The 27069-nt window shown below is 34.5% G+C and overlaps 1 protein-coding gene across 1 annotated transcript in view; it reads right to left on the reverse strand.

The window, feature by feature from the left end:
- Positions 1-27069, reverse strand: part of BLTP1 (bridge-like lipid transfer protein family member 1) — a 196835-nt gene that overhangs the window by 98853 nt on the left and 70913 nt on the right. Inside the window, exons 21-30 of the mRNA XM_081813121.1 lie at positions 26166-26393; positions 25014-25151; positions 20247-20426; positions 17954-18082; positions 14773-14892; positions 13598-13878; positions 8642-8892; positions 5739-5997; positions 3860-4694; positions 952-1022 (exon numbers count right to left, since the gene is read on the reverse strand). Coding sequence (XP_081669247.1) covers positions 952-1022; positions 3860-4694; positions 5739-5997; positions 8642-8892; positions 13598-13878; positions 14773-14892; positions 17954-18082; positions 20247-20426; positions 25014-25151; positions 26166-26393 — 2492 coding nt within the window. The remainder of the gene's footprint in view (positions 1-951; positions 1023-3859; positions 4695-5738; positions 5998-8641; positions 8893-13597; positions 13879-14772; positions 14893-17953; positions 18083-20246; positions 20427-25013; positions 25152-26165; positions 26394-27069) is intronic.

Below are 27069 nucleotides of genomic sequence, written 5' to 3' on the forward strand. Positions count from 1 at the left end.
TGGTTAATACATCAAGTAAGAAAAAAAAAAATGCTGTTATATTTACTTGATGGGGCTTATCCAAAATATGAAAACTACAATACTGAATTCTTGGTAGTTCCCAATTTCAATATGCCAAGTTATGGCTTGCCCATTATGTCCAACAGAAATGCTAGTGGCTGCTTAGAAATGTTGGCAAAGCCATGACAGACAACAGAGTTGAATTATTTACGGTAATTACTTCATTTTTAAAAAATGTTCCAGGGTGCCTGGGTGGCTCAGTGGGTTAAGCGTCTGCCTTTGGCTCAGGTCACGATCCCAGGATCCTGGGATTGAGCCTCTCATTGGGCTCCTTGCTCAATGGGGAGCCTGCTTCTCGCTCTTCCTCTGCCTGCGGACCCCTCTCCTGCTTGTGTGTTCCCGTACTCTCTCTGTCAAATAAATAAACAAAATCTAAAAAAAAAAATGTTCCAGAACTAATCTTATTTTTCTTTCATTTTCCCAAGGCCCTAGACAATTCCTGCCACATGACAGCCAATGAAATGTTATTTGTAAGAATGAATAAATAAAAATGAGAAGCTGTAAAAAAAAAAAAATGAAACAATACTCCATCCAACAACTGCAAAAACACTTTCTTTTCTACTGCTTGTGGAACACTCACCAATACAGACTACAAGCTGGGGTACAAAGCAAGTCTCAACAAATGTAAAGATCAAAATCATAAAGAACATACTATGTGATTACGAAATGAAATGGTATCTTTTAAAATTCTCAAATACGTGGAAATTAAGCATTGCATTTCTAAATAAGCCATGGGTCAAAGAATTAAATTAGAAGGGAACATTTTTTAAATAAATAAATAATAAAGTTTATAGTCAAGTAAAGAATGGTTATTTCTCAGGATAAATGCCAAATATCTAATAATCAAGAAAGACTGACTTTGAACTTCAAAAGTATGTAACTTTTACTTACTTCGAAGTTGATCCTGAAAGCTGCATTCCTCTGTCTAGTAAAGAATTAGCTGTGAGCCCCTGTTTGATAACCTAAAATAATATAAAACATTACTCACAGTCTAGAATCTTAATGTTACTTGTTCTCTAATTTTATGCTATCAACTGTTATTTGTGAATATCCAGACTACCTTGTTAATATGACTTTGATATGTACAATAAAAATATTTAACAGACAGAGGTGCCTAGATGGCTCAGTTGGTTGAGTGCCCAACTCTTGGTTTCAGCTCAGGTCATGATCTCAGGATCCTGAGATTGAGCCATGCGTAGGGATTCTCTCTCCCTCTCTCTCTGCCCCTCCACCTGCTCTCTCTCTCTCTAATAAATCTTAACAAAAATACTTAACAAATTGAGAAAAATCAGATAGAATATATAATTGGCAATTTCATTTTCTGATTATTCAGACAAATGACAGGGCAGGGCTATGAGGATTCAACAATGAGGGTAAAAGACTATACAACTAAAGCTTAAAGGTAAGTGCTTCAAATGTCTTTCCTCCCAAATTCCTTATCAAACTGAGCTTTTCTTAAACTAATTTTAGAATCTTCTCCTGGCACAATCAACTTTTAAGTGGGGAAGAATCCCAGAGAAATATTAAATTATAGGAAAAACTAACTTGTATGTCCATAAAAGAAAACAAATAAAATAATGCATTTGATTATTCAAACTAAACTGAACCCTTTTATATGTTAGACAGTTATTCAGATTTAATAGAGAAAAATAACTTTCTTACCACCTATATTCTATTTCGAATTTATCTAAAGATATGAACAAGGTCCTTCCTTGACTTATTTAGTTCAGAGATTTGACTGCCTAATCAAAGTAGAAAGATTTATTGAAAATACTAAAATAATTCTAACCTCTTAGGTACAATTCTGTATTGGAAGTACCACTGAGTTTTATACTGGAAAATCCTTATACCAACATACTTTCACATGGAATAAAGAGAACATTTTGAAGTCATAACATGGGCAATTTATATTGGGCAAGAAGTGGCACAACCTTAAAACAAAAACTTTGGGGGTACTGGGTGGCTCAGCTGGTTAAGCGTCTGCCTTTGGCTCAGGTCATGATCTCAGGGTCCTAGGATGGAGCCCTGAGACTGGCTACCTGCTCAGCAGGGAGTCCGCTTGTCCCTCTCTGCCCCTCCTCCTGCTCATGCTCTCTCTGCCTACCTCTCTCTCAAATAAATAAATAAAATCTTAAAAAAAAAACAAAAACAAAACTTTGTAACTGTCACTAATGTTTCTTCTTCCTTCAACACATATTGCTCAAATGCATATATATATATTCCAATTCCATTTATCACATTTCCAGCATTACTTAAGTCCAGTCCTATTATCTCTTGCACAGACTGCTGCCCACAGCTTCCTAAGTGATCACCCCACTTCTTCTGCTTCATGACAGTTCAATTCCACTCAGTAGCCAAAGTACATGAGATCACATTTCCTTAAAGCTCTCACAAGTTTCCTAATGAAATTTCAGTGAAATTGTAACTACTGATACCATGGTCTATAAGTCCTTAATGATCTGGCCCTTGTTTATTTAGGTCTCTAGCCTCAAAATGAGCAATGTCCCTGCTAACTTATTTATGTGCACTGACTTCTTTCCCACTTTAGAATTTTAGCAAGGCTCCTGCCTGTGCCTAGGTATCCCCATCATCAATTCCTTCTCATACTTTAAGTTTCAGTTTAAATATTACCTCCTCAGATAGATCTCTCATGTCAATACAATATAGGTAGCTCCACCCCACCCATTATTCTCTATCCCAGCATCTCTGGATTATCTTCATAAGACTCTTCTCAACTTGTAATCATATACTTATCTGTTTTATCCATTAACTGTCTGTCTCCCACACCTAAACTCTAAGTCCTATGTCTGTTTTCCTCATCACTGTATATCAAATGCCTGGCACACAGTAGTATATAATAAATATTTGAATTAAGAATGAATAAAATAACATTTAGACACTTTAAATAAGTGTATATGCTTATGTAAGTATATACCACATAAGATTCCTAAAGTTATTCAGTTCCTTCCATAAGATTTGACCTCCTTAATTTTGTTTTTTAAAATCATAAAAAATCTCTTATAAATGTATAATTTTATAAAAATAGTTTTCGCATTGGTTATTATCACTAAATTTATTTTGATGTATTTTCAGTTTTCCTTTAAAAAGCTATTTACAGAATTCATTACAGAAATGGACAATAACCAATTCCTGCTAAATTATAAGATCTCAAATGTCAAGTGCATGGAATTGGATTTGCATAGCAGCAGTTATAAATTAAGTAGAAAGAACACCAGCTATTAAAAATAATTTCAAAATTTTATTTTTAAGACACACAAAAATTTGAATTCATAAACTTGATCCTAATCTTAGAGCATAATGTAGACAGAGACTATATGTTAATTAACTAACATTGTGACAATCAAGTCTGAAACTATTCCTCAATTTGAGATGTTTAAATTTATAATACTCGGCGCCTGGGTGGCTCAGTCGTTAAGCGTCTACCTTCAGCTCAGGTCATGATCCCAGGATCCTGGGATCGAGTCCCACATCGGGCTCCCTGCTCTGCGGGAGGCCTGCTTCTCCCTCTCCCACTCCCCCTGCTTGTGTTCCTGCTCTCGCTGTGTCTCTCTCTGTCAAATAAATAAAATCTTTAAAAAAAAAAAAATAAATAAATAAATAAATTTATAATACTCATCAATAACCCTGAGATTTATTGTCACACATGGAAGCCATGACTTCAAAAATTCTTTCTTTTATAGAGGTAGTTAAAATGACTGAGAGAATAATTTTGGAAACATCTTAAAAATTGATTTATCTAAGTAAACCTAACAGTGGAAACTAATGATTTGGTTTATACCTTAAAAGTTGGAACAGAAAGCTGTTCAAATGACGATGAACTTTCTTCACTGGTTGGAGTATCAAGATCGAGGGGACGATGCAATGAGGACTTAGAGGTTCTTTTGTTAGTAGGGTGCTTCACTGACCAATTAATTACCTGGAACTGAGTAAGGTAAGTCTGATAACAATTCATCACAGGTTGTTGAGAAGTAATCTGTTCGCTCTCTACTGTTTTCTCAACCTCTACAACATATGGATGTTCTATAACGTCATCTTCTCCACCTAACGCAGAAACAAATGAAGCCTGGGAAGGATGAGTTTTGAATGGCAGAGTTCGGGGATCCTGAATGTTTTCTCCATGGCCAGTAAGTGGTCCCTCCACACTGTGATATATGGAACCCCTACTGTAGTCAATCTGCTGTGTTTGCTTTTTCTTCTTTTTTCTACCTGGATAGGTTCCAGGGCCTTCATCACTGCTAATGGGCTCAAATTCTTCAGCTGCAGAAAAGTAGGCTTCGCTATCAGCCATTGACATGCTGGAATCCATTGACCGATATTGATGAAATGAATTGGAGTCTGCTGATGGTGTGTATGGAAATGAACCAAAACTTCTTCTCTGCTTTGGTGAGTCTAATACATTCTCATCACTTCGGGAGACATCACTACTAAACTGGACTCCAACTGTAACAGGTTGCTTGTCCCCATAAAAAGCAGCAGTAAGGCTCTTGGTACTCCCAAGTCGAGTGGAACATACAGAGGCTTGTCGTTTCAAGGGAGATCTCAAAGGAGATTGACCTGACTTTTCCTGAGTATTAGGAGACACAGGGCTGTTTCCTGAAATTTCTGTAGGAATACTAAAATGGAAAGCAAGGTTCTTACCATTACTGTACATTGTATAATTTAAGTATAAATAGAAGTACTTATGAAATCTTTACAGTAATCTTAATCATTTATCTTATAAATAAAGGAAAATCTAAAATTTTACAATGAAATATCTATACAAAGTAACAAAACAGCACAATATGTGTTCATACCCCATGTAGTTCCAAAAAAATTAAGGCAGTTTACAACATAATAAAAACTTAAACCCAAAGTATAATCTTCCATCCATAATGCCTGGACACTAATGCATTTATAACTTCTTTTTTTTTTTTTTTACATTCTTTAAAAGTTTGTCCAACAAAATCTACAAGGGCTTTGGTTAAAGGAGATAGCCCCACTATCACCACCTTCAGCAACTGATGCTAGAGCCATTTACTGAGGCAGAACAAGTTGAGCATGAGAGGCACAAGGTCACTTTTTATGGGCTGAGTTTAAGGTCTCCATGAAACATACAAGTAGAAATATCAAAAAGGTAGCTGGGCCTATAGGGACAAAAGTTCTGGCTAGAGTTTTACATTTAAAAGATGTTGGCTATAGATCATAATTGAAGCCAAACAGTTACTGAGACTGTCTAGGGAAACAGTATAGAGTGAGTGGAGATAAAGGCACAGAACAGAGTCCTGAGTATCCAGAACATCTAACAAATGGCAGGCTGTAAGAGGAAGAAAAAGAAGAAATGGAGGGAAAAAAATGGAGGACATGGAAATAGGGAATAAGAAGGAATAGCCAAGGAGGTTGGAGGAAAATCTAAAATTTTCATATCTGTGGTATGACAAGAAATATTTATTTTCACTATATTTTTCTGTATTTTCCTATTTCTGGAACGAATATGTATGTATTAATTTTATAATTAGCAAGACAACAGCAAATGCACATTTAAAAATATGTTCAGGAGGAGAAAAGAATTTTCTATAGTGGGTTAGTTGAGAGGGAAAAATTTTTCTTGCCAAAATTTTAAGTAATTATAATTTTATTATAATTTCTAATCTATTTTCTAAATGTAATTGAATACTGACCGTACTTGACCATCATCTCTTTTTGCACTATGCAAGAATTCTTTTTGAACCAAATGGTCATCAGCAACAGAAGAGGGACTTTCCTTTTCTCCGGCCAATAAAGGCTGTGCAGCACTAGAACTACTATTCTCTTCTGAGGAAGAGGATGAGCTATGAGATCGTAATGGTACTTGAAGACTAAGGTGCTGAGTTTTTCTTTCTACTTCTATTCCCACTGATTTGTTTTCCCATTCTTTCCTCTTCATGCCATTCACATTACCTGAATAAACAAACAAAAAAGTAGGTTACATGAACATAATTTCAAAAGCAATTTATGAAAAATAAGAGCACTTAATCCAATTCCCTATTTTTATGAATATAATCATTTTTTAAAAGCACAAATATCCAATTTCACATAGCAATATCCTAAACACTATAGAAAGATATCTACATTAAATATGGGTCCAGAGTCCATAGACAGTGAATTTTTTCTCATTTTTTTAAACTTTATTTGAAAATTTTCAAACTTACAGAAAACTTTAAAGAATAATACCAAGCTACCATATTATCTTTTACTCGGAATTACCTATTTTAAACATTTTGCCACATTTGCTCTAATATATATAATATATACATAAGACTTTTTGAATTAAGGGCAATTTGCAGACATAGTGACCTTTTATCCTAGATAGTTAAGTGTTTATTTCTGAAGAATAATATGTAATAACTATATAATTATTAACTTGGTAAATTTAGTATTCATACAATACTGTTATCTAATCTACCATGTGCTTTCCAATTTTCTCAATTGACCCAATAATCTCCTTTAAAGCACCTCTGCCCCTTCCAGTACAAGATTCAATCTAGGATCATATATTATTGCATTCAGTTGTCATGTATTCTTTAATGTGGAACATTTCCTCAGCCTTTTATAAGACATGTTATATAAATTGGGGGTGGGGGGGATGAAAGGAGAGTTCTAAATTGCTTAGATTAAAAAACAAAACAAACAAACAAACAAAAACTCCTGCCCAGTTTCTATTCTCCTCCAGCCATCCCTGTGTTACCCAAGAAAGAAGAACCCGTTAGTAGGAGAAAACACCTCTCTGAGCAGAATACAGTTCTAGATGGAATTTAAGGGGTAAGAAGACTGAAGAACTTACAATATAAGTAATATTATTCATTTCTACTACCACAAATGGAAAAATCAGAATAAATGTCAGAAGAAAAATGGGTTTCATTCACTTCTAAATGGTAGGAAACTAGTGGTCACTGACCTTCCAAGGAAATCCTGCATTCTACCATGTGCCCTCTAGATTATATCCTAACACTGCTTATCTATACTTGGCTCCTAGAAACTTCAACAATCAGAAGTCAGATACTTACATAGGGGTTCATTCTATAGTAAAATCACAGTGATTTGGGAATTATAGCTCACTCCTGAAAGAATCAATAGGAGATACAATCTCTGTTATACATTATAAGACTTATAATGAGCTCTGCTTTGTTCAGTTAGAGAATTTGCTCTCTTCCCTCTTTTATACCATGTGTAAATTCCCTATAGATTTTCTTCCTTCCCTTTGTGATGGTTAAACTTTGATCTGAAGATCAGAAAATCAAGCAGTGTTTATAATTAATGCCAGCTGTAGTATGGTAGAAAGAACACTGAAGTGGCTTTGATGGCCCTGATTCTAGTTTCTGCTTAGCCATTTGATTTTGTGCAACTCCCTCTCAGTGATGAGCCTCACTTTCTTCACTATAAACAAGGAAAATACAGAACTCACATGGTAGCTTGAAGATTAAGTGAGAAAATACCTGTGAAAACCTTTAAAAACAAACATTATTCAAATATAAGAAAGTAATATTGTAAGAAAAATGATAAATTTTATTTAGCATCTTCCCTATCCTTTAAATGTCAAGAACTTTTGATGTTTGCAGATTTTATAGGATAATCTGCTCTTATTCTAGGCAAAACTGCTGAAGTTAAACAACCTTAAATAAGATGTACATACTTGTGTATTAATATTTAGTGAAAAATCATTAAAGCAAGAGCTTGGTATTTGTAGTTCAGCTCTTTCTTCTAAGAGCTCCTTATACATGGGAAATCAATGAACTTTTAAAGTTGAAACTTCTTTTCTCCCTTTTTGTCTACTGACAAAAGGCAGTGCTGTTAATGTTTTTGAATAGATCAAGGGAAAAAGGTTAATATAAAATATAAAATACCAAGATTTTTCCACATTTCACTTCTTGACAGCATGACAACTTAAGCAGTAAATACTGCACTTAACTGTAGGAACATACAACTAAAAAACCCAAAGGAACATCCACTTCTGAAGTCTCCAGAGAAAAGATGCTAGATAAATCTAAATCTAGTATACTTAAAGCCACCATTTACTGCTCATATCACACACTTGTGTATTTGCAAAGTTATCCTACAGGGTCTAAGGCCACATTTCTCTTCTTGACATGTTCAATTTTAGTGATAAAAAGAATATCTTGCAAAATAGTTGGTAATATGAGGGCCAACAGTATAAATATTACTACTGATAAGCTTTCCTATAAAAGTAAACTGGTAAAACAACTGTTACCTTGAAGCACAGCTATTCTTAAGTAAATCTCTGGAAGCTGAGGTCTAGGAAAATGATATATAAGGAAATACTCAGAATAAGCTTGTCTAGGAAAATCACCAATGTCAACAATAGATCTGAAGGGTAAACCTACTTTTGCCTTGTGTAACTGTAAAAAACACTAGTCTTCTCTGGCTTTAGTTAAATCACCTGCAAAACAAAGGAAGATTATACTGAATTCTACCTATAAGACCACTCAAAGAATTGAGTTGAACAAAGTAACACTGAACTTCTCTCAGAATGGCATATGGATAAAGATAAAAAAAGATTAGCACAAGTAACAAAATAACACATTACCATCTACAATTTTGGGAATTTCTTTAGTAATAATCCATTCTCCAGGCTGTAGCAGAGACTGTCCATAATACATATCAGACTCTGCACTCGTGCTTGAAAATGCAGAACTACTGGAAGGTGTCAACTCTTCAAGTTTGAAGAAATCTAGGCCAGTTACTGTGCCACCAAAGAATCTGCAGCCACCGAGACAACCACACTTGTTCCTACACCTCTTATTCTTCAGGGTATCATCTGGCCACAAAAACCACAACCTAAACAGAACCCAAGACAAAACAAACAAAAGCAACAACATAACAAAAACTCATTAGGAATAAACTTTTCGGCAGATAATTAAAATTAACTGTTAATATTTTTAAAAGACAAGGTAAACACAAACACAAAAGCTTATTTTACTGTGGAGTGTCTAACCATTTTGTCTTTCTTAAAAAAAATAGTCTCACCACGGTGAGATGAAAATAAGTAGGAACAGAAAGAGAGATATAGCATACCTAAAAAAAAAAAGAACTAAAAGAAGCAAATATAAAGATCAGACATTTAAGTTCAATTTAAAAACAGTAGTAAATATTCTCAAAAGGACTAAAAATTTTAAACATTAATGTAAAAAATGGACAAAACTATTGGTACAGATTATACCAAATACATAATTTATCACCGTTAGCATTTCAGAGCCTATCTCACATGGCAAATACACCAAAATACTCTAAATGTAGGGCAAATAAGAAATCTATTTCTCAATAAAACCAAAATAATGCATTCTTTATTAGAGGAAAAAACTGTAATAATTTTGGAATAAGGACTCTGAACAAACTATTAAGAATTAGGACAATGGGAGAAAATGTGTGTAAAATTTTGTGGGTTCTGTGAATGATCCACACAAAAGCCCGTCAGTGTATTAACTCTCCTACTTTCTTAAAAAAAATATTATATAATACAAATATGGGTGCTATATCTTTATTCCTCTTTTTTAACTTTAAATAATAAAATCACCTCATATTAACAGTCTAAGTATTTTTACGTGCATTATCTCACTGGATCCTCAGGGCCCTCAAGGAAGACAGAATAGGTATTATCATTTTCATTTTACATTCACTCATTTATATTTCTTGAACATATTTTTATGTGCCTAGTATTGTGCTAGGTGAAACTGACAGACACAGTCTTATCCATAAGAAGTTCAGAGTACAGAGGCAAAGGCAAGCCACAAACAAAATATCTAATCATAAATTATACTGAGTGCTATGAGGTAAAAACAAAACAAAACAAAACAAAACCACAAGGTTTTGTGACAAGGAAAACAGAAGGAATCTTTCAAAAAGTAATATTTGAGATGTGAAAGATGAGATGAAATATATGAAGATAGAAGTGAAACATCAGTCTAGAGGACAGAAGGAAAAATATGTGAGAAAGCCTTAGGATTAGGGAGAATCTGACATATTACTTTAGTTAAACATTATCAAATTCAAATCACTTCTCTATTTTAAAGCATTAAGATTCAGTCACTCAGCAAACTATTGTAAGCGCTAACAAAATAAAAGACCTTACATATTCCACAGACTTTTTTAGCTCATTTGTGTAGCATAAAGCTTAGTAAAATGCATGGGTTTGCATTCATCTAGACATGGGTTCAAATTCCAGCTGTACCACTTTGTAACTCTAGGACCTTGGTCAAATTAGTTAACATTTCTGAGCTTCAGTTTCCTTAACTGTAAAATTGTGGTCTGATATACCTAATAAGACTGTTTTGAAGATTAAATGTAAAGCACCTGATATAAAATCTGGAATATAGAAGTTGCATAACAAATGTAAGCTCCCCTTCCCTACCTTTATTACAATCCAATGCACTAGTTCTCAAACTTTAGCTTGCATTAGAATCACCTGGAGGGCTTATTATACTATGGAGAGCAGGGCTGCACCCCCAGAGTTTCTGACTGAGGTCTAGTAAGACCTGATTATGTAAATTTCTAACAAGTTCCAAGGAGACACTGGTGGTGGTGGTTTGGGAACCATACTTTTCAAAAACACTAAAGAAACTAATGACCTGTGTGTCCAGTAACTTTTCCAGTTATATCAAAAAAGAATACATGTAGGCTCCAAAACTCCTGGGAAACAAATATGCACAAAGGCAGCCAAAGCTGAAGGTCAATGAGTTATGTTGGGAGGGCAATTCCCAATATGCCCTAAACATCCCTACCTGTTCTTGTGGGTATGCCAAGATTGCAAAGCCCTGACCAGGGCTTGGGATTGTACTGGCAGTAAACAACCTAAAGAGATGAGGTAATATCTCACCCTGGAAAAGAGTAGGTTTGCTTCCACTTATTATAAAAGTAATAGAACCCTTAAGTTCAATATTCCTCTTCTATAATGTATCCCACTGTGTGTAGATATCCATCATGGACTTTTTTGTGTCACCTCCAAAAGATTCATGAATAGGGGTACCAGATATATCAAATAAAAATAAGTTTGTCCTATGCAATGTATGGGACAATATGACACACCTACATTAAAAAGTTATTTGTTGTTTATCTGAAATTCAAATTTAACTAGGCATCCTATATTTCATCTGGCAACCCTACTTGGAGGGCACAAGGAACCCATAAAAACACATATGACTCTGGTTCATGCTTTTGTTGTAATAAAGTCCTTTGTCCCTGACCAGGAGTCTTGTGTCTTCTGGCAGCATCCATGAAACTGTGGCAGGCTAACTTGTTAGCTTGCAAGTAGGATAAAATCCCACTCTTCACAATTTTTAACCAAACAGAGCACTGAAACCAATCTAAATAGTTGGATTTACTTGAACACCTGGAACTTGAATCACGTGGTGCCATTTCCTTTGCTTCATTAGCACCTTGTTCTACCATCTGACCTAATTAGACCCAGGCACTTTGTTCATAGTAACTGGCTTCCTGAGCAATAATTAACAAAGAAACAAAAGTTTTTTTAAAACATTATTTCCCACACATGAGCTTCCATACTCAGGTTTACAAGATGTCAGGATCTTAAAGTAACTTAAAAGATTAATGTAATCTCAGTAAAAAACTCAGGATTTTTTAAAACAAGAATAACACTTCTTTTAGGAAATCAACAGATGAAAATACCTAAACGTTTGTGATGAAATGGAAAAATAAATGTGTATTAGGTATAAATTTTTACCCCTGTATTTGAATACATATTTGCAAAAAAAAAATCTATTTACACCCTTGGCTGGATTAATACAAACACACCATTCAAAATCCAGATACAGGGGCACCTGGGTGGCTCACTTGGTTAAGCATCCAACTCTTGATTTAAGCTTAGGGTATGAGATCGAGCCCCCCATCAGGCTCTGTGCTGAGCATGGAGCCTGCTTAAGATTCTCTCTCTGCTCCTGCCCTCCCCCCCCAAACATGTGCACCCATGTACACACTCTCTCGTTCTCTATCTCTCTAAAAAAAACCCAAAAACGAACAAAAAAACCAGAGTTTTATATGTTAACAACCAAAAAAAGAATAGAAAAAAATAAGAAAATACAGGTGCCATGTGATTACTAGCAAAAGAAATATTTTCTCAAATTAGTATGAGAAATTACAAAGGTTACAAACAGACATATTTGAATGCACAAAAATCCAAGTCTGTACATAAGACTAAAAAAATTTAAAAATGAAACAAATTGCAAAATATTAGCACCAGGGACTATTGAAAGGAGATAATCTATAAAGAGCTCTTAAAAATTGGTAAGAAATACACCAATATGCCAATAAATATACATAGAATAGTAATATGCAATTCACAAATAAGGAAATAAAAACCACCAGTAAATACATGAAAAAAGTATTAATCTCAGAAATAAAGAAATGCAAAATAAAACAGAAATATCATCTTTCAGTTATCATATAACACATAAAGGATAGCAAAGATGCAGTGAGACACAGATTCTCCTAAAAAGCCACTGGGAATATAAAGTGAAATAATCTTTCTGGGAATTTGGGAATGCATATCAAAAGGCCCAGTTTTTAGCACAGTCACACCCCCCTTCTAAGGACACTATTTAAAGGGAATTTAAAGAACATGTGGGAAAAGATTTTATGTGCAAAAAAATGTTCCTCTTACTATTATTTATAATGAAAAATTCAGAAACACTTACCTATGTATTTAATAAATAAGGGCAATGGCTAAATAAAGTACAATATATCTTTTTGATGGTGTTCTATCATTTGTTTGAAAGGAAATTTATAAAATTTTCGGTCATATGGGCAGATGCTTAGGATAGAAGTTCAACACAAACATGCAGAATTTATAAATATAGGATGATTTCAAGTATAAGAAAGATACATTAAAAATATGGGGAAGAAATATGACAAATTCAGTGTGGTAAGGTTATGGCAGTTACTTTCCTTTATTTCATAATAGTTTTCTCAATTTTTAAAATAAGCTCATTTAAATTTATAATGAGGGAGATGGGGATGGAAAAAAGTTATACTGGCATTTTAAATGGACATGATTTAGTAAGAGGCTACTTTTTAAATGGCAGATACAATTATTTCTTAATGACTGTTTCTTGAGGATTATATTCCCTTAGTCTCCCTTGCAGTCATGAGAGCTCACAAAAGGAAGAGTTTTGTAGAGTACAAGGTGATAGCAATGATGTTTTCTAGAAATGATGAAATCAAAGTGGAAGGCTGTGGTGAGAGAGAAAGGGGAGTAGTGCTGTATAAAACGTTATTTGGGAACTAGTAATTTAAACTCATTTCACTGCTAATACACATAGTATGGGCTTGGAAACACGATAAAAAACAGTGTTATTTCCATCAACCATACCATTATCAGAGATGAGATATACAACATATTTACTTAAATATCAGGTTCTTATACCTCCACTGAGGTGTTCCTATTCCATTCCTAACAGTAGAATTTCCTCTATAATTATAAGGTAATTTTCGTCTGAACTTGGGACCATTAACTTCCTTAAATTTCACTTACCTCTTAGTTCTGGCATCATGAGTTTCTAAGAAATGTCTCTGAGCCTCATGTTTAGAATGATGATCAGCAGCTAATGCAATATCAACAGTAATGAGTCCTAAATTGGCTGACCCCGCTTCAAGCCAATAGGCCCTCCGTAGTACTGCAGGCTGAAGTCCAACTCTGGAATTATTTAATTGTTCAATGTACTGTCTCACTTGAAAATCCTGAATTGCAGCACTTATTCCTTCCCCAACCGACTGATTGTGGAGATTACAGTTTGCAACTCGAATTGCACCCATCTAAATTGCATGAAGAAAATGAAATAAAACTGTAGTTTCTGTATTCTTAAGCAACTTAGGATAAACTACAGAAGTTATTTATTTCCAAATTGCATGAAAGAAGGAAAAAGAGAAAAAAGGGAAATAGAAAAGATAAATGCAACAGAATAAAAGTAGACATTCAGTTAATAAAAAAGAGGATAAAAGGAAAAGAACATAAGTCGAAAGGAAAACAAGAGAAGGAAGAAAGAAATGTTGGTAGTAAGTAATAAAATCACAGACTTTTAACAAGGTTTAATTTTAAGCAGTAACCCACAAAGCAGAGGTGGCAAACAAATGTTTTCAGGAGCCAGGCAGGATATAAATGTACAAAACCTAAAGGCATTCAAAATCAAATCTTTCAAAAACACTACCAATTTAATCCCTGCCATAAAAGCAACCTCCAAGTTTATATCCCTGCCATAAAGCAAAGTTATGATAATTCAGTTAGAGTAAAATAGTAGTGAAGAAACAGACTGGAAGAGAACATGGACGAGCCAAAAACAGAAAGCTATCTCCTGGAATTGTGTAGTGTTTTGTGAGATGGCAAATTATAAATGTGTGTTCTACCTCAAGAAATGGAGGTTTGGGGGCGCCTGGGTGGCTCAGTAAGTTAAGCGACTGACTCTTGATTTCAGCTCAGGTCATATATCAGGGTTGTGAAATAGAGCCAAATGTCTGGCTCCACGCTCAGTGGGGAGTCTGCTTCTCCCTTGTTCTCCCTCTCTCCTCTCCGCCACCCCCGCTCATGCTCTCTCTCTCTAAAATAAATAAATAAATCTTAAAAAAAAAAAAAGAAAAAGAAAAAGAAATGGAAGTTTGGTTTGGTAGAATGGAAAAAGAACTACACTGGCCAAGAAATAGACAAAAGTGTACCTTTAGATTTGTAGCACAGCCATGCTCCACAATATAAATATCTGCTCCATCTACTGCTAAACGAGTCATAGTATATTTCAAATCATCTGAAGTTGGACAAGGCCCAGGAATACAACTCAACTAAAAAGAAAAATAATTGAATATTTAATCCTCACTATCAATTCACCATTTTGATACTTACATCTGCTTATTTAAATAAAATTTTGGTTACATGTGTATTTTAAAAAATTAGTCAATTAAATCTCATTTTTTATAATGATAAATGAAATTATCAGTAATTAAAGTCTTACAAATTAGAAACTAATCATAAGTATGTACATTTTCATTCAAAAGGGGAAAAAAGCAAGTCTAAATTGACAGAATGTATAACTTGTTATTGAAACTCACAAAGAACAAAGTAAAATGATAAGTAAAGAGTGTCACAGGATTATAAGAACTATACAGGAGTTTAAAGTTGTAAGATTTTCTTATGAGTACTCTATACTACACAAACACACAACTTGTTTTTACAAATATATCAACTGTAAATTTTATTATGATATCTAAGGACAATTGACACAAATTTAATACTATTTTATTCCTGAAAGAGATTTGGTCATGGCTAGGTTGGAAGAAAACATACACTTCACCTACTCTGATGAACTTCTTGGGGAAATGGCAGCCCTGGAGTAAATTACTGACTCAATAGCATGCAAATGTTCATTAGTGGCAGAGCCAGAGTAGAACACAGGTGTCTTGCATTATACTCAGTGTTCTATAATAATAAGGCATACCTTGGAGATATTGCGGGTTCCATTCCAGACCACCGCAATAAAGCAAATATCACAATAAAGCAAGTCAAATGAATTTTTTGTGGCTAAAATCAAAAACACAAGAAATAAGAAGTGTTGGCGAGGATGTGGAAAAAAAGGAACCCTTGTGTACTGTTGATGGGAATGCAAACTGGTGTAGCCACTGCAGAAGACAGTATGGAGATTGCTGAAAAAAATTAAAAATAGAACTACCCTATGATCCAGTGATTGCACTATTGGGTATTTGCCCAAAGAATATGAAAATGCTAATTCAAAAGGATATATGTACCTCTATGTTTACTGCAGCATTATTTACAATAGCCAAATTATGAAAACAGCCCAAGTGTCCATTGATAGATGAATGGATAAAGATGTGGTGTGTACACACACACACACACACACACACACACACACACACACACACACACACAGAGAGGAATATTACTCAGCCATAAAAAAGAATGAAATCTTGCCATCTGTGACAACATGGATGGGTCTAGAGTATAATGCTAAGCGAAATAAGCCAAAGAAAGACAAATACCATATGATTTCACTCATATGTGGAATTTAAGAAACAAATGGACAAAGGGGAAAAAAGAGAGGGAGACAAATAAAAAAAATAGACCCTTAACAATAGAGAGCAAACAGATGGTTACCAGAGGTAAGTGGGCTGGGGGATGGGTGAAATAGGTGAAAGGGATTAAGAGTACACTTGATAAGCACTGAGTAATATATGGAATTTTTGAATCACTACATTGTATACCTGAAATTAACATAATACTATATGTTAACTATATTGGAATTAAAATAAAAATTAAAAATAAATAAATACTATTAAAGATTAAAAAATGAATTTTTTGGTTTCTCAGTGCATATAAAAGTTATGTTTACACTTTATACTATAGTCTGTGCAACAGCCTATGTCTAGGAAAAATGTACATGCTTTTATTGATAAAAAATGCTAACCATCATCTGAGCTTTCAGCCAGTCATAATCACTATTCATAGATCACTGTAACAAATAATAATGACAAAGTTTGAAATATTGCAAGAATTACCAAAATGTGACATAGAGACATAAAGTGGGCAAATGCTGTTGGAAAAATGGTTGATAGATTTGCTTGTGGCATGGTTGCCACAAACCTTCAACTTGTTAAAAAACAAACAAACCAACAAAAACCACAGTATCTGCAAAGCACAATAAAACAAGGTATGTCTGATTTCCCCCACACAAAATAGACCTAAAAAACCCCGATCTAAAATAACAGAGGCACATCAATGGTTGCATGGAATAATGAATGGCTGACTGCAAAGGGACACAAAGTAATTTTCTAAGGTGATAAAAAATGTTCGATTTTTAAAAATTTTAATGCAACATAAAAGCTTTGAATCGTTAAAAAAAAAAAAAAAAAAAAAAAGAGGAGACACCTACAAGTATGTGTGATTTACCCATAAGGAATAATTGGTTGACATATAACTAAGGATTCCCTAGATCCTGGCAATGTGTTTATAACAAGAAAAAAATAATTTTATCACTGATTATTGCGGTTTCCTTTATTGTTAGTAAAGAAGCAGAGGTTACAGATATTTTGGACATAAAATTAAAAGCAGGATAAATTGTTTTCAATTCACACTAATATAACAGTAAATAAACATAATATGTATAACAAAAGAACAAAAGGATAAACACATATAGGGAAGAAATCAGAAAGGAAAATGAAATTGTTTACAATGGTTATCTCTACATTATAGAATCAGGATAAAAAAAATTTTTTTTAAACTGCCATGTTTTCTTGGCAAATGCCAACATTACTAACCACATTACAAAAGAAGAGGTATGTTCCAGGGAGGTCTATAAACAATGTCATGTAAGGAATTTAACCTTCCTCTTGCTTCAGTTTCTAAATCTTCTACATAAATACACAGCCATATCCAAAAGAATGTAATAACATAAGAAAACATGAGAGTTAACAATAAAAATGTAAAAGGTAAGATATAATCTTTATAATATCTACATTTACCTGTGAATTTATGTTTTAATAATTACCTCATATGTTAGATACTTGCAACTAAATAACAACTGGCTACAAATCTGCAAAATAATTTTATTAATTGAGAAAACTGAACTATAATGGCTGTGTATTTATGGTTAAGCGACTGCCTTCGGCTCAGGTCATGATCCTGGAGTCCCAGGATCGAGTCCCGCATCGGGCTCCCTGCTCGGCAGGGAGTCTGCTTCTCCCTCTGACCCTCCTCCCTCTCATGCTCTCTGTCTCTCATTCTCTCTCTCTCAAATAAATAAAATAAAATCTTTAAAAAAAAAAAAAAGACAAATTTAAAAAAAAAAATCCATAAATGTTTATAATACTGCTAACATATTTGTTAACATACCTTGGATTCACAGAACCGACGGTCAAATCCATGCTGACATATTATTACTGATTTAGGTCTTTCCAGTTCATACTCCCGACATACCACATGAAAAACAAATGTCTGTCCCCACTCCAAGAGAAAAGCTAGCTACAAATAAGCAGTGACAGGTTGACAACAGTGTTAGCATTCTAAACATGTGTTCAGAGTTCAAAAGCTTATCAAGAATATTAATACAGTTTGAAAGAACACAAATGCTGTTTTATATCTGCTGCTACATAATCCACTTTTTAGTCAGAATCATGATTTTTCTACCTTGACATCATTTATAAGCTTATGTTACTTCTCATTTGTGAATGACAAAAAATGCATGACAACTGAAAAATTCAACTTCAGCAACTTACAGAGTAAGTACTTTCCTTCAAGGTTATATCTTCCTTCTTACATAACTAATTGGAATCCTCTGCACAGAAAAGCACCTAAAATTCTCTACCTAATAATAAACAAAGCTTGGATGTGAAATTATTATCTAATTATCATAGTGAGTTACAATTTTGGAAAATCAGATTTTTGAAGATTATAGCACTTTTGTTTATGTAAATAGAAACTTAAGTATATATCAATTCTTCATCAAATCTTCAGTTTACTTTAAAAAACCCTTCATTTTATAATTGATTAGAATTGTTAACAATAAACACACTAAAATATGGGTATACATATTATTCCCTTAAAAAAGTACAAATTTAAACTATCAGAAAACATGAATTTCACTTTTAAAACATATAAAGAATGGAATAAGCATTAAAAGCACCTATGGATTCATGAAACACTAGAAACAGTGATGTCAAGATTCTAGTGAAGAAAGAAATGTTTCATCTTCTAATAACGGCAACTTATGAACATAGATACTAGCAATTGTTAGATTAAAGAAATGTGTCCAGTCTTGCACAATCAGCATGGCTTTATTCTATGTTTGTTAAGGAACAAACTTTTTTATATATATTTCAGTCTTGTACATTAGAGAAAAGAGATGGTGGATAATAAGGAGAGGATAGTTATCAGGCCAATGAGCACTGAATAATTTCTTTCCATTTTTATACATTCTGTTATATATTTTATCTACTTTTAATATAAACTATCCCTTTTCCATTCCATTTTCTTATTTATAGAATCTTAATTTTTGCTGCCTTCTAAAAATTTCTTGTAGATATGCAAGGTATCTAGAGTCTTTATCCACCTTCTTGTTGTATTTCCTACCTATATATGTTTCATACACATTCTGTAATTTTTATTAAAATTGAGTATGTACATTTCACACATTCAAGACCATATTCCAGTTTTTCTAAATGCCAAGATAAGTATGCATATTATCATAAATATATGGATCAATAGGTGAAATGTTACACTAATATGGCTATTTGGCTAAATTTCAATGGTCCATTTCTAGAACTAAATGATCCTTATGACTTCTGAGTCTTTTTTTTTTTTTTAAAGATTTTATTTATTTATTTGAGAGAGAGAGAGTGAGAGAGAGAAAGAGCACAAGAGGGGGGAGCGGGAGAGGGAGAAGCAGATTCCCTGCTGAGCAGGGAGCCCGATGTGGGACTCGATCCAGGGACTCCAGGATCATGACCTGAGCCGAAGGCAGTCGCTTAACCAACTGAGCCACCCAGGCGCCCGACTTCTGAGTCTTCTAAAGATTAAAGGGGACAAGAGGGGGATTTTATCCAGAAGGATCACAACTAGCACTCTAGACCAGGTTTACTTACCAGCAAATTTCTTTTTATTTTTTTAAATCCACATCATTAACAGCAGATACAAATGATGTTATCTTGCTTTGAGACATGACAAGAACCGAACTACCTAATCCTGAACACCATAAACAGTATTTTCAAATCCTACTTAAGAAATATATAAGAAAGCAAAATTCTTAAAAAATTATTCCATATACTGGGAAAAAAAGAATTTTTCAACAGTGGAGAAACAACTAATGTAATTTTAATAATATATAAAATTTCCAGACCAGTTCTCATACTGAGTTTTTCCCAAAGTCTTGGTCTTGAAAGTGCTATGCAGAACTATAAAACATTACACCCTTCAATTTTATGTGGCTCAGAAACGTGAAACTTGTCTCTGATTCATCTATTGCTAAGAAAATTCTGAATGGCAAGAATGACTCTCATCCAAAAAGCAGAGTTGTCTGGCCATCAGAACACCATTAGTGAAAATGCAATGAACATTCAAACAGGCATACAACTTACTCTTGGCAAAGTGGGTAAGCAAAGGAAAAAGAAAATAAGTCAGAGAATCCTACCTGTGGTGCTGTGACCTTAGCTGTAAGACTTCCAGCCTGCACATCAATTAGCCATGCATATTCTAAGGAATCACTTCCCAAAGGAAGACCTTCTGCTGAGAACATAGCATGTGCTCTCAGCTGGAGACCTGACAAATTGATGTGACCCTCCCTGAGCACTTCATCCACAGGAGGTCGCTGCTGAAAACAATAAGAAGACTGTTAGAAGTACAAGAAAATCGGCATTATTATTTCTAGTTGTTTTTTTTCTCCAGAGACTAACAGTAAAAACATGCTATCTGGAAAGTAAGACTCAAGGATCCATAAGATCCTAACACAACCTTGTACCGTAGAGTCTCAGTTAAGCTTCTTTAGTGACAATATTCACAAGAGTTCAACTGCAAAGCAAGATAGCAAAGTCCTAGAAAGAATGAGACCTCTCTGACAGAAATGAATGGCTCAATGAATAAAAATAAATTAGTCCTCTGACTGACAGGGAATGTAAGAGACCAATCTTGGGTGGAAAGACAGGAATAATGAGATTAAATACTAAAAAGAAAAGAAAAAAATAACAGGGGAGAACAAAGACCATTAAGACCATAAAATGAAGACCGAGGAAAGAAAGCCATCTTTCATATAGATTTTGAGGACTACATAAATATAAAAAGGATAGATTTATCTTACAGAAATTACATACTTACTACTAAAAAGCAGCAAATATTTCAAAAAGAAAAGTTCTGGACTTACAAAGCTAAAAGATATGTCCTAAAATAGGGTATTCCATGGAACACTAACTAGTTCCACAGGATATTATTAGTAATACAGAATCAAATAGGTTTGGCAATGCCCTACCCATCAGTCACCAATTTCTGTAGAATCTACCTCCCAATCTCTCAGAAATGCATTGATTTTCTTCTATCTTCACCACTATCATCATGGTCCCAATAATATGACCTCTTGCTAAGATGTTTGCAGAGCCTCCCAGCATTAACTTTTACATCTCCCACCTCCATCCTCTACAAAATAACCACAGAGATCTAAAAAGGCAAATTTTATCATGTTATTGTCTCAAGACCATTATTTATTATTTCCTCAATATTTCTCTTCTCCACCAGGTTTATTAGGGTAAAGACTATTTCTGTCTTGTTCACCATTTATCCCACTGCACCTAACAGTGACCACAAAAGGAAGATAATGCTGTGTATTTCTTCACAGCAAGTCTTTTCAGAGAATTCAATATACTAATATACATTGAGACAGTTCACAGGTATTTCCCAAACTAATTTTATTACAGTAGTCTTTTTAGTATGTGTATGCAGGCCATCTGCACAAGGAACAGTGTGGCATTCTTTGTTTCAACCATTTTAGGAAATGTATTCTTAAAAAAAATTAAGGATATGAGCTAAATCAAATTCATAAGGAATTCTTAAAAGGAAATTTCTAATTATGACTATAATAATAGCTCTAGCAGCTCTTTTGATACATTTTTTATTTTATTTTCATCTAAGCTGTGTGACAACATAAAATCACCAAAATTTCTCCAGGCATTAGTTTCCTTCTATTTTTTATCTGAAGAAGCTGGGGAGGATGGTGAATAAAGATCACTTCTGGCACTAAGTTTCGATAATTCTCAGTATAAGATACTTCTGATTGATATTTTTTGAGCTCAAAAATACATATAGATCTTGGCTTGTCCTAAAGATAGAGCCTATCTAGTACACCAACAAAGATCATATTCTAGATTTTATTGTGGGGTTGCATCATATTGTGGGCTGAATTGTGTCCCCTAAAAAGACACATTCAAGTCCTAAGCCCAGGCACCTGTGATTGTGACCTTACTGTATTTGAAAAAAAGGGTTTTAGCAGATGTAATCAAGTTAAAATGAGGTTACACTGAATTAGGGTGGGTCTTAATCTAATGACTGGTGTCCTTTTAAGAGGAAAACTGGGACACAGAGACATATCGAGACAATGCCATGAGAAGACAAAGGCAGAGATATGCATCTACAAGACAAGCAATGCCAAGGATTGCTAGCAACCACCAAAAGCTTAGAAGAGGCAAGGAGACCCTCTCCTACAGCCTTCAGAGAGAGAGAACATGCCCATGCCAACACTTTGATTTCAGAATTCTAGGCTCCAGAACTGTGAGAGAATACATTTCTCTTATTTTAAGCAACTCGGTGTGAGGTACTTTGCTATGACAGCCCTAGGAAACTAACATACATCATAAGATGCTCATAAATTAAAAGGGGATGGTTCATAAGTCGGACACAATAATCTATCCATCACCTCAGATCCTTAACCTTGAGGCCCTGCATTAAGACAAATGCTATCAGGAATAAGCAGCTAAATCCTGGAGAGCTCACCTGTACCAAAGGTTTCAAATTTGCCCAGATTCACCAGAGGAATCACTATCTATGGCAGCTATAGTCTTACAACACGTATTTCTTAAATAATAAGACTTGAAAGTCAAAAGGACTCTTTGATCCATGGGCTCCAAAATGGATCTTGTGTTAATCAGGCATGAAAACAACATTAATCTCAGGGTACATCTCCATCAGCGCTATTGGGTGACCAGGTGCATTGTCAATTAGCAGTCATATTTTGAAAGGAGTCTCTTTTTCTGAGCAGTAGGTCTCAAAAGTGAGCTTAAAATATTCAGTAAACACTGTTGTAAAGAGATATACTGTCATCCAGGCTTTTTTGCTCCACTGATAGAGCACAGGCAGAGCAGATTTAGCATAATTCTTAAGGGCCCTAAAATTTTCAAGCATTGGCTTCAATTTAAAGTCACCAGCTGTGTTAGCCTATAAGTAGAATGTCATTCTGTCCTTTGAAGTTTTGAAACCAGGCACTGACTTCTCCTCTCTAGCTATGGAAGTCCTAGATGGCATCTTCAACTAGAAGGTTATTTCATCTACTTTGAAAATCTGTTGTTTAGTGTAGCCACCCTTCATTAATGAACTTGGCTAGATCTCCTGGATAACTTGCTGCTTCACCTTGCACTTTGGTGTTACGGAGATGGCTTCTTTCTTTAACCTCTGAACCCACTTCTGCTAGCTTCAAACTTATCTTCTGTAGCTTCCTCACCTCTCTCAGCCTTCACGGAATTGAAGAGAGTGAGGGCCTTGCTTTGGATTAGATTTTGGCTTAAGGGAATGCTGTGGCTGATTTGATCTTCTATCCAGACCACTGAAACTTTTTCTGTATTAGCCATAGGCTGTTTTCCTTTCTTATTATTGGTGTGTTTATTGGAGTAGCACTTCTGATTTCCTTGAAGAACTTCTCCTTTGCATTCACAACTTGGCTAACTATTTGGTGCAAGAGGCCTAGTTTTCAGCTTAGCTTGGGTTTTGACATGCCTTCCTCACTAAGCTTAATCATTTCTACCTCCTGATTTAAAGTGAGAAACGTACAATTCTGCCTTTCATTTAAACACTTAGAGGCCACTGAAGGGTCATTAGCTGGCCTAATTTCAATACCTTTTTGTTTTAGAGAATAGGGAGGCCCAAGAAGAGGGGGAGAGACAGGGGAACAGCCTGTTGGTGAAGCAGTCAGAACACGTGCAATGTTATCACTTAAGTTTGCCATCTTATATGGGCACAGTTTGTGGCACCCCAAAACAATTACAATAGTAACATCAAGATCAGTGAACACAAATCACCATAACAAATAGAATAATGAAAAAATTTAAAATACTGTGAGAATTACCAAATGTGACAGAGACATGAAGTGCGCAAATGCTGCTGGAAAAATGGCTTTGATAAACTTGCTTGATGCAGAGCTGCCACAAATCTTCAATTTGTAACAAATGCAATATCTGCAAAGTGCACTAAAGCAACATGCAATAAAATGAGGTATGCCAACTATTTCAAAAGTCTGATAAAGGAAACACATTCAGTGGCAAAAATAAGCATATATTAGGTATTAAGTTTCAGCTACTAAGAGGTCAGCTGTGTTGAATATATACACATATGAAAAACTTAAATTCTATGTAGAAAAATATGGTCAGTTATGGCAAAAGAGTTGCAAAGGGGGTAAGCTATTTTATATAAAATGGTCAGTTACTATATAGAATCCATAGTAGGTCACCATCTGTTGTGATTTTGGGGTATCAAATTCACCACCCATTTATAATTTTACCTTGCTTTATATTAAAATCCATTTATTTTTCTAAAGCTCACAACTTGACTAAAAGTAGAGAAAAGCCCTAAAGTAGTGTTAAATGAAAAGTAAAGCCATTTGGCATTAAAAAATAATAATAACAAAGTGATTATCTACCCAAGAATGTAAATTACTCCCATTTGCTGAATATCATTGGTTCCCTTTCAAAAGAGCCCTGGGGATATCTTGATGGGATTAATAAAGTGTCTTGTAAGTACGTTTGGTGAAAAGCATAATCCATGTGATATGGATGTTTTGAAGATTTAGTGCACTGGTTAATGTGAATATTGAGGTTGTACTTTTCAACAGAATCCACCAAAATTTTATACATTTTCCCTTCCATAAATATATGAAAAAGTTTTAAAGTATTTCTTTCCATTTCTAAAAACAATAGATACAAAATATAATTATATGGGATCACATAAACAGGGAACAGCAGAAAAAAAAAAGAAAACTGAGATTCTTGAAAAACATATATATACAAAACTTCTTAATATGGTTAAATAAAAAGCCTCTAATTTAAAGAGCTATATATTCTATGCACAGAAGCTAACACACTGTTTCAACACCATAAACAATAATAATACATCTCTAAGTCTCTACCATAACTCACTTTCACATTACCTGATAGTTATCACTGACAAACACATTTAGGGGTGACAGGACAAGTTGCAGCATGGTCTCCCGAAATCCTTTTTTCATTTCAAAACACAGTCTTTCCAAGAATGCTGTAGGGCACTCAGGGCCATCAGTGGTTCCATGCTAAAGTCAAACAAAATACCATAATCAAGATACAGAGAAAAATAAGACCAAGGAGGTACAGGAAAATAAAAATTACATTTATTATTGTTTAAAGATTTTATTTATTTATTTGACAGAGAAAGAGACAGTGAGAGAGAGAACACATGCAGGGGGAGTGGGAGAGGTAGAAGCAGGCTTCCTGCTGAGCAGGGAGCCTGAAGCGGGGCCCGATCCCAGGACCCCGGGACCATGACCTGAGCCGAAGGCAGAGGCTCAATGACTGAGCCACCCAGGTGCCCCCAAAATTACATTTATATAATTAAGAGATTTTGATTCTTAAAAAGAAGAAATAGTGCTTACTGACAAAATTAACTATTCTGGACCCCAGTAAGAACATTAGTTTCACTAAGCACCAGAGATGACTCCTCTGCTCTGCAATCCTAGGTGCATGATATGGAGCCAGTAAGCAGCACAATGCTCTAGGGCCTCACCCTCCCTATCTGGCCTCACTCCAACGACCCTGGGTTCTCTGGGCAATATAATGTCATTCCAAGTCGGCCCAAATGGTCCACTGGTCAACCTTAGACTGAACCAGGATTCTATGCTGGATCTGAACCCCTGAAAACAATTCAACCTTCAGGATCAAGCTGAATCTTGATTTTGTAGTAGGTGCACCATAAGGGCCCCAAATGGTCTAGATGGATAAAGGATAAGAAAATGTAAATCCTAGAATATCCATCAGGCTAACTATAAACCCAGCAACTCAACGTCATGACAAAATGTTCTAAAGTTACACAGAACAGCAAGAAGGAACTCAAACGAAAGAAGAAAAGCAGAAAATTATCAATGATCAAGTAATCACATTAAGAAGAAAATAATAAGCTAACTTTATAAAGGTAAAAGGATAAATTTTAAAGTTTTCAAATCTGATTTTTTTATTAGTGTGTGCATGTGTGTACAAACACCTACAGTTTTCTAAGTTGGGTGAATTTCATAATATACTCCAGACTATACTCCAGATACGTAAACACTTACAACAGGAAGGCGCCCATGAACTTTGTACAAATTAACAAGTACAGTAATATCCCAAGGACGTAAGGTAAGCGGATGAATTGACTTGGCTGAACTTTCATTTTCCTTTTTGTCATTTTCCATTCCAACAGCAGTCCACCCAGAGCTGGATGATGTTGACAGTGACAGAACAGGACTTGAAATAACCTCTTCAAAATCCATATACATGTCATCTTCCCCAAAGTAGTTTTCCTATAAATATCAAGAACAAACTTCTATTAAAGAGATATGTATCAATAACTTTTCAACTTAGAGCCTGAATTTTGTAAACGAAGCATCTCCCTAAACTATTTTATTTAGTTAAAAGTATATGGTCTGTTTCCTTGAAATGAAAAACAAACAAAAAAAAGATACATATGCTTAAGACATATATTTACTTGGCTACTTAGCAAATAAACATTCTGTAACAAATAAATAAATAAATAAATAAAAACAAACAAACAAAACCCAAAAAACAAAAACATAAAAAATTAAGTAAGTTTATAGTAAAGCTTCATGACAACACCATCTCCAATTATCGCAAAAAACTTGCAATTTAGGTCCTAGAAGAAAACTTTGAAAATCTGTAATGTTCAATATTTTTCAATTTTTCTCAGAGTTCTGAGGCAATAATACCCAGAGACATCCGTTAAGGGAAGATCAATTCAATGAAAATCAATTTGACTAAATCCAATTAGCTAACTACTACAATTCATATATTCTGGGTGAAATATTTATCAGAAGTGTTTTTAACAACTTAAATAAGAATCTCCAATTTTGGTTACTGATGATAAAAACATGTGTTATCAACAGTTACTAAAACATCCTTTCATATAATTCATCCTGGTTTCTTATGCAAAGTATTTTACCTTAATATTCTGGTTCCTTT

Source organism: Leptonychotes weddellii, chromosome 2, assembly GCF_054177405.1.
Source record: "Leptonychotes weddellii isolate Sample4059 chromosome 2, ASM5417740v2, whole genome shotgun sequence".
Lineage (NCBI taxonomy): Eukaryota > Metazoa > Chordata > Mammalia > Carnivora > Phocidae > Leptonychotes > Leptonychotes weddellii.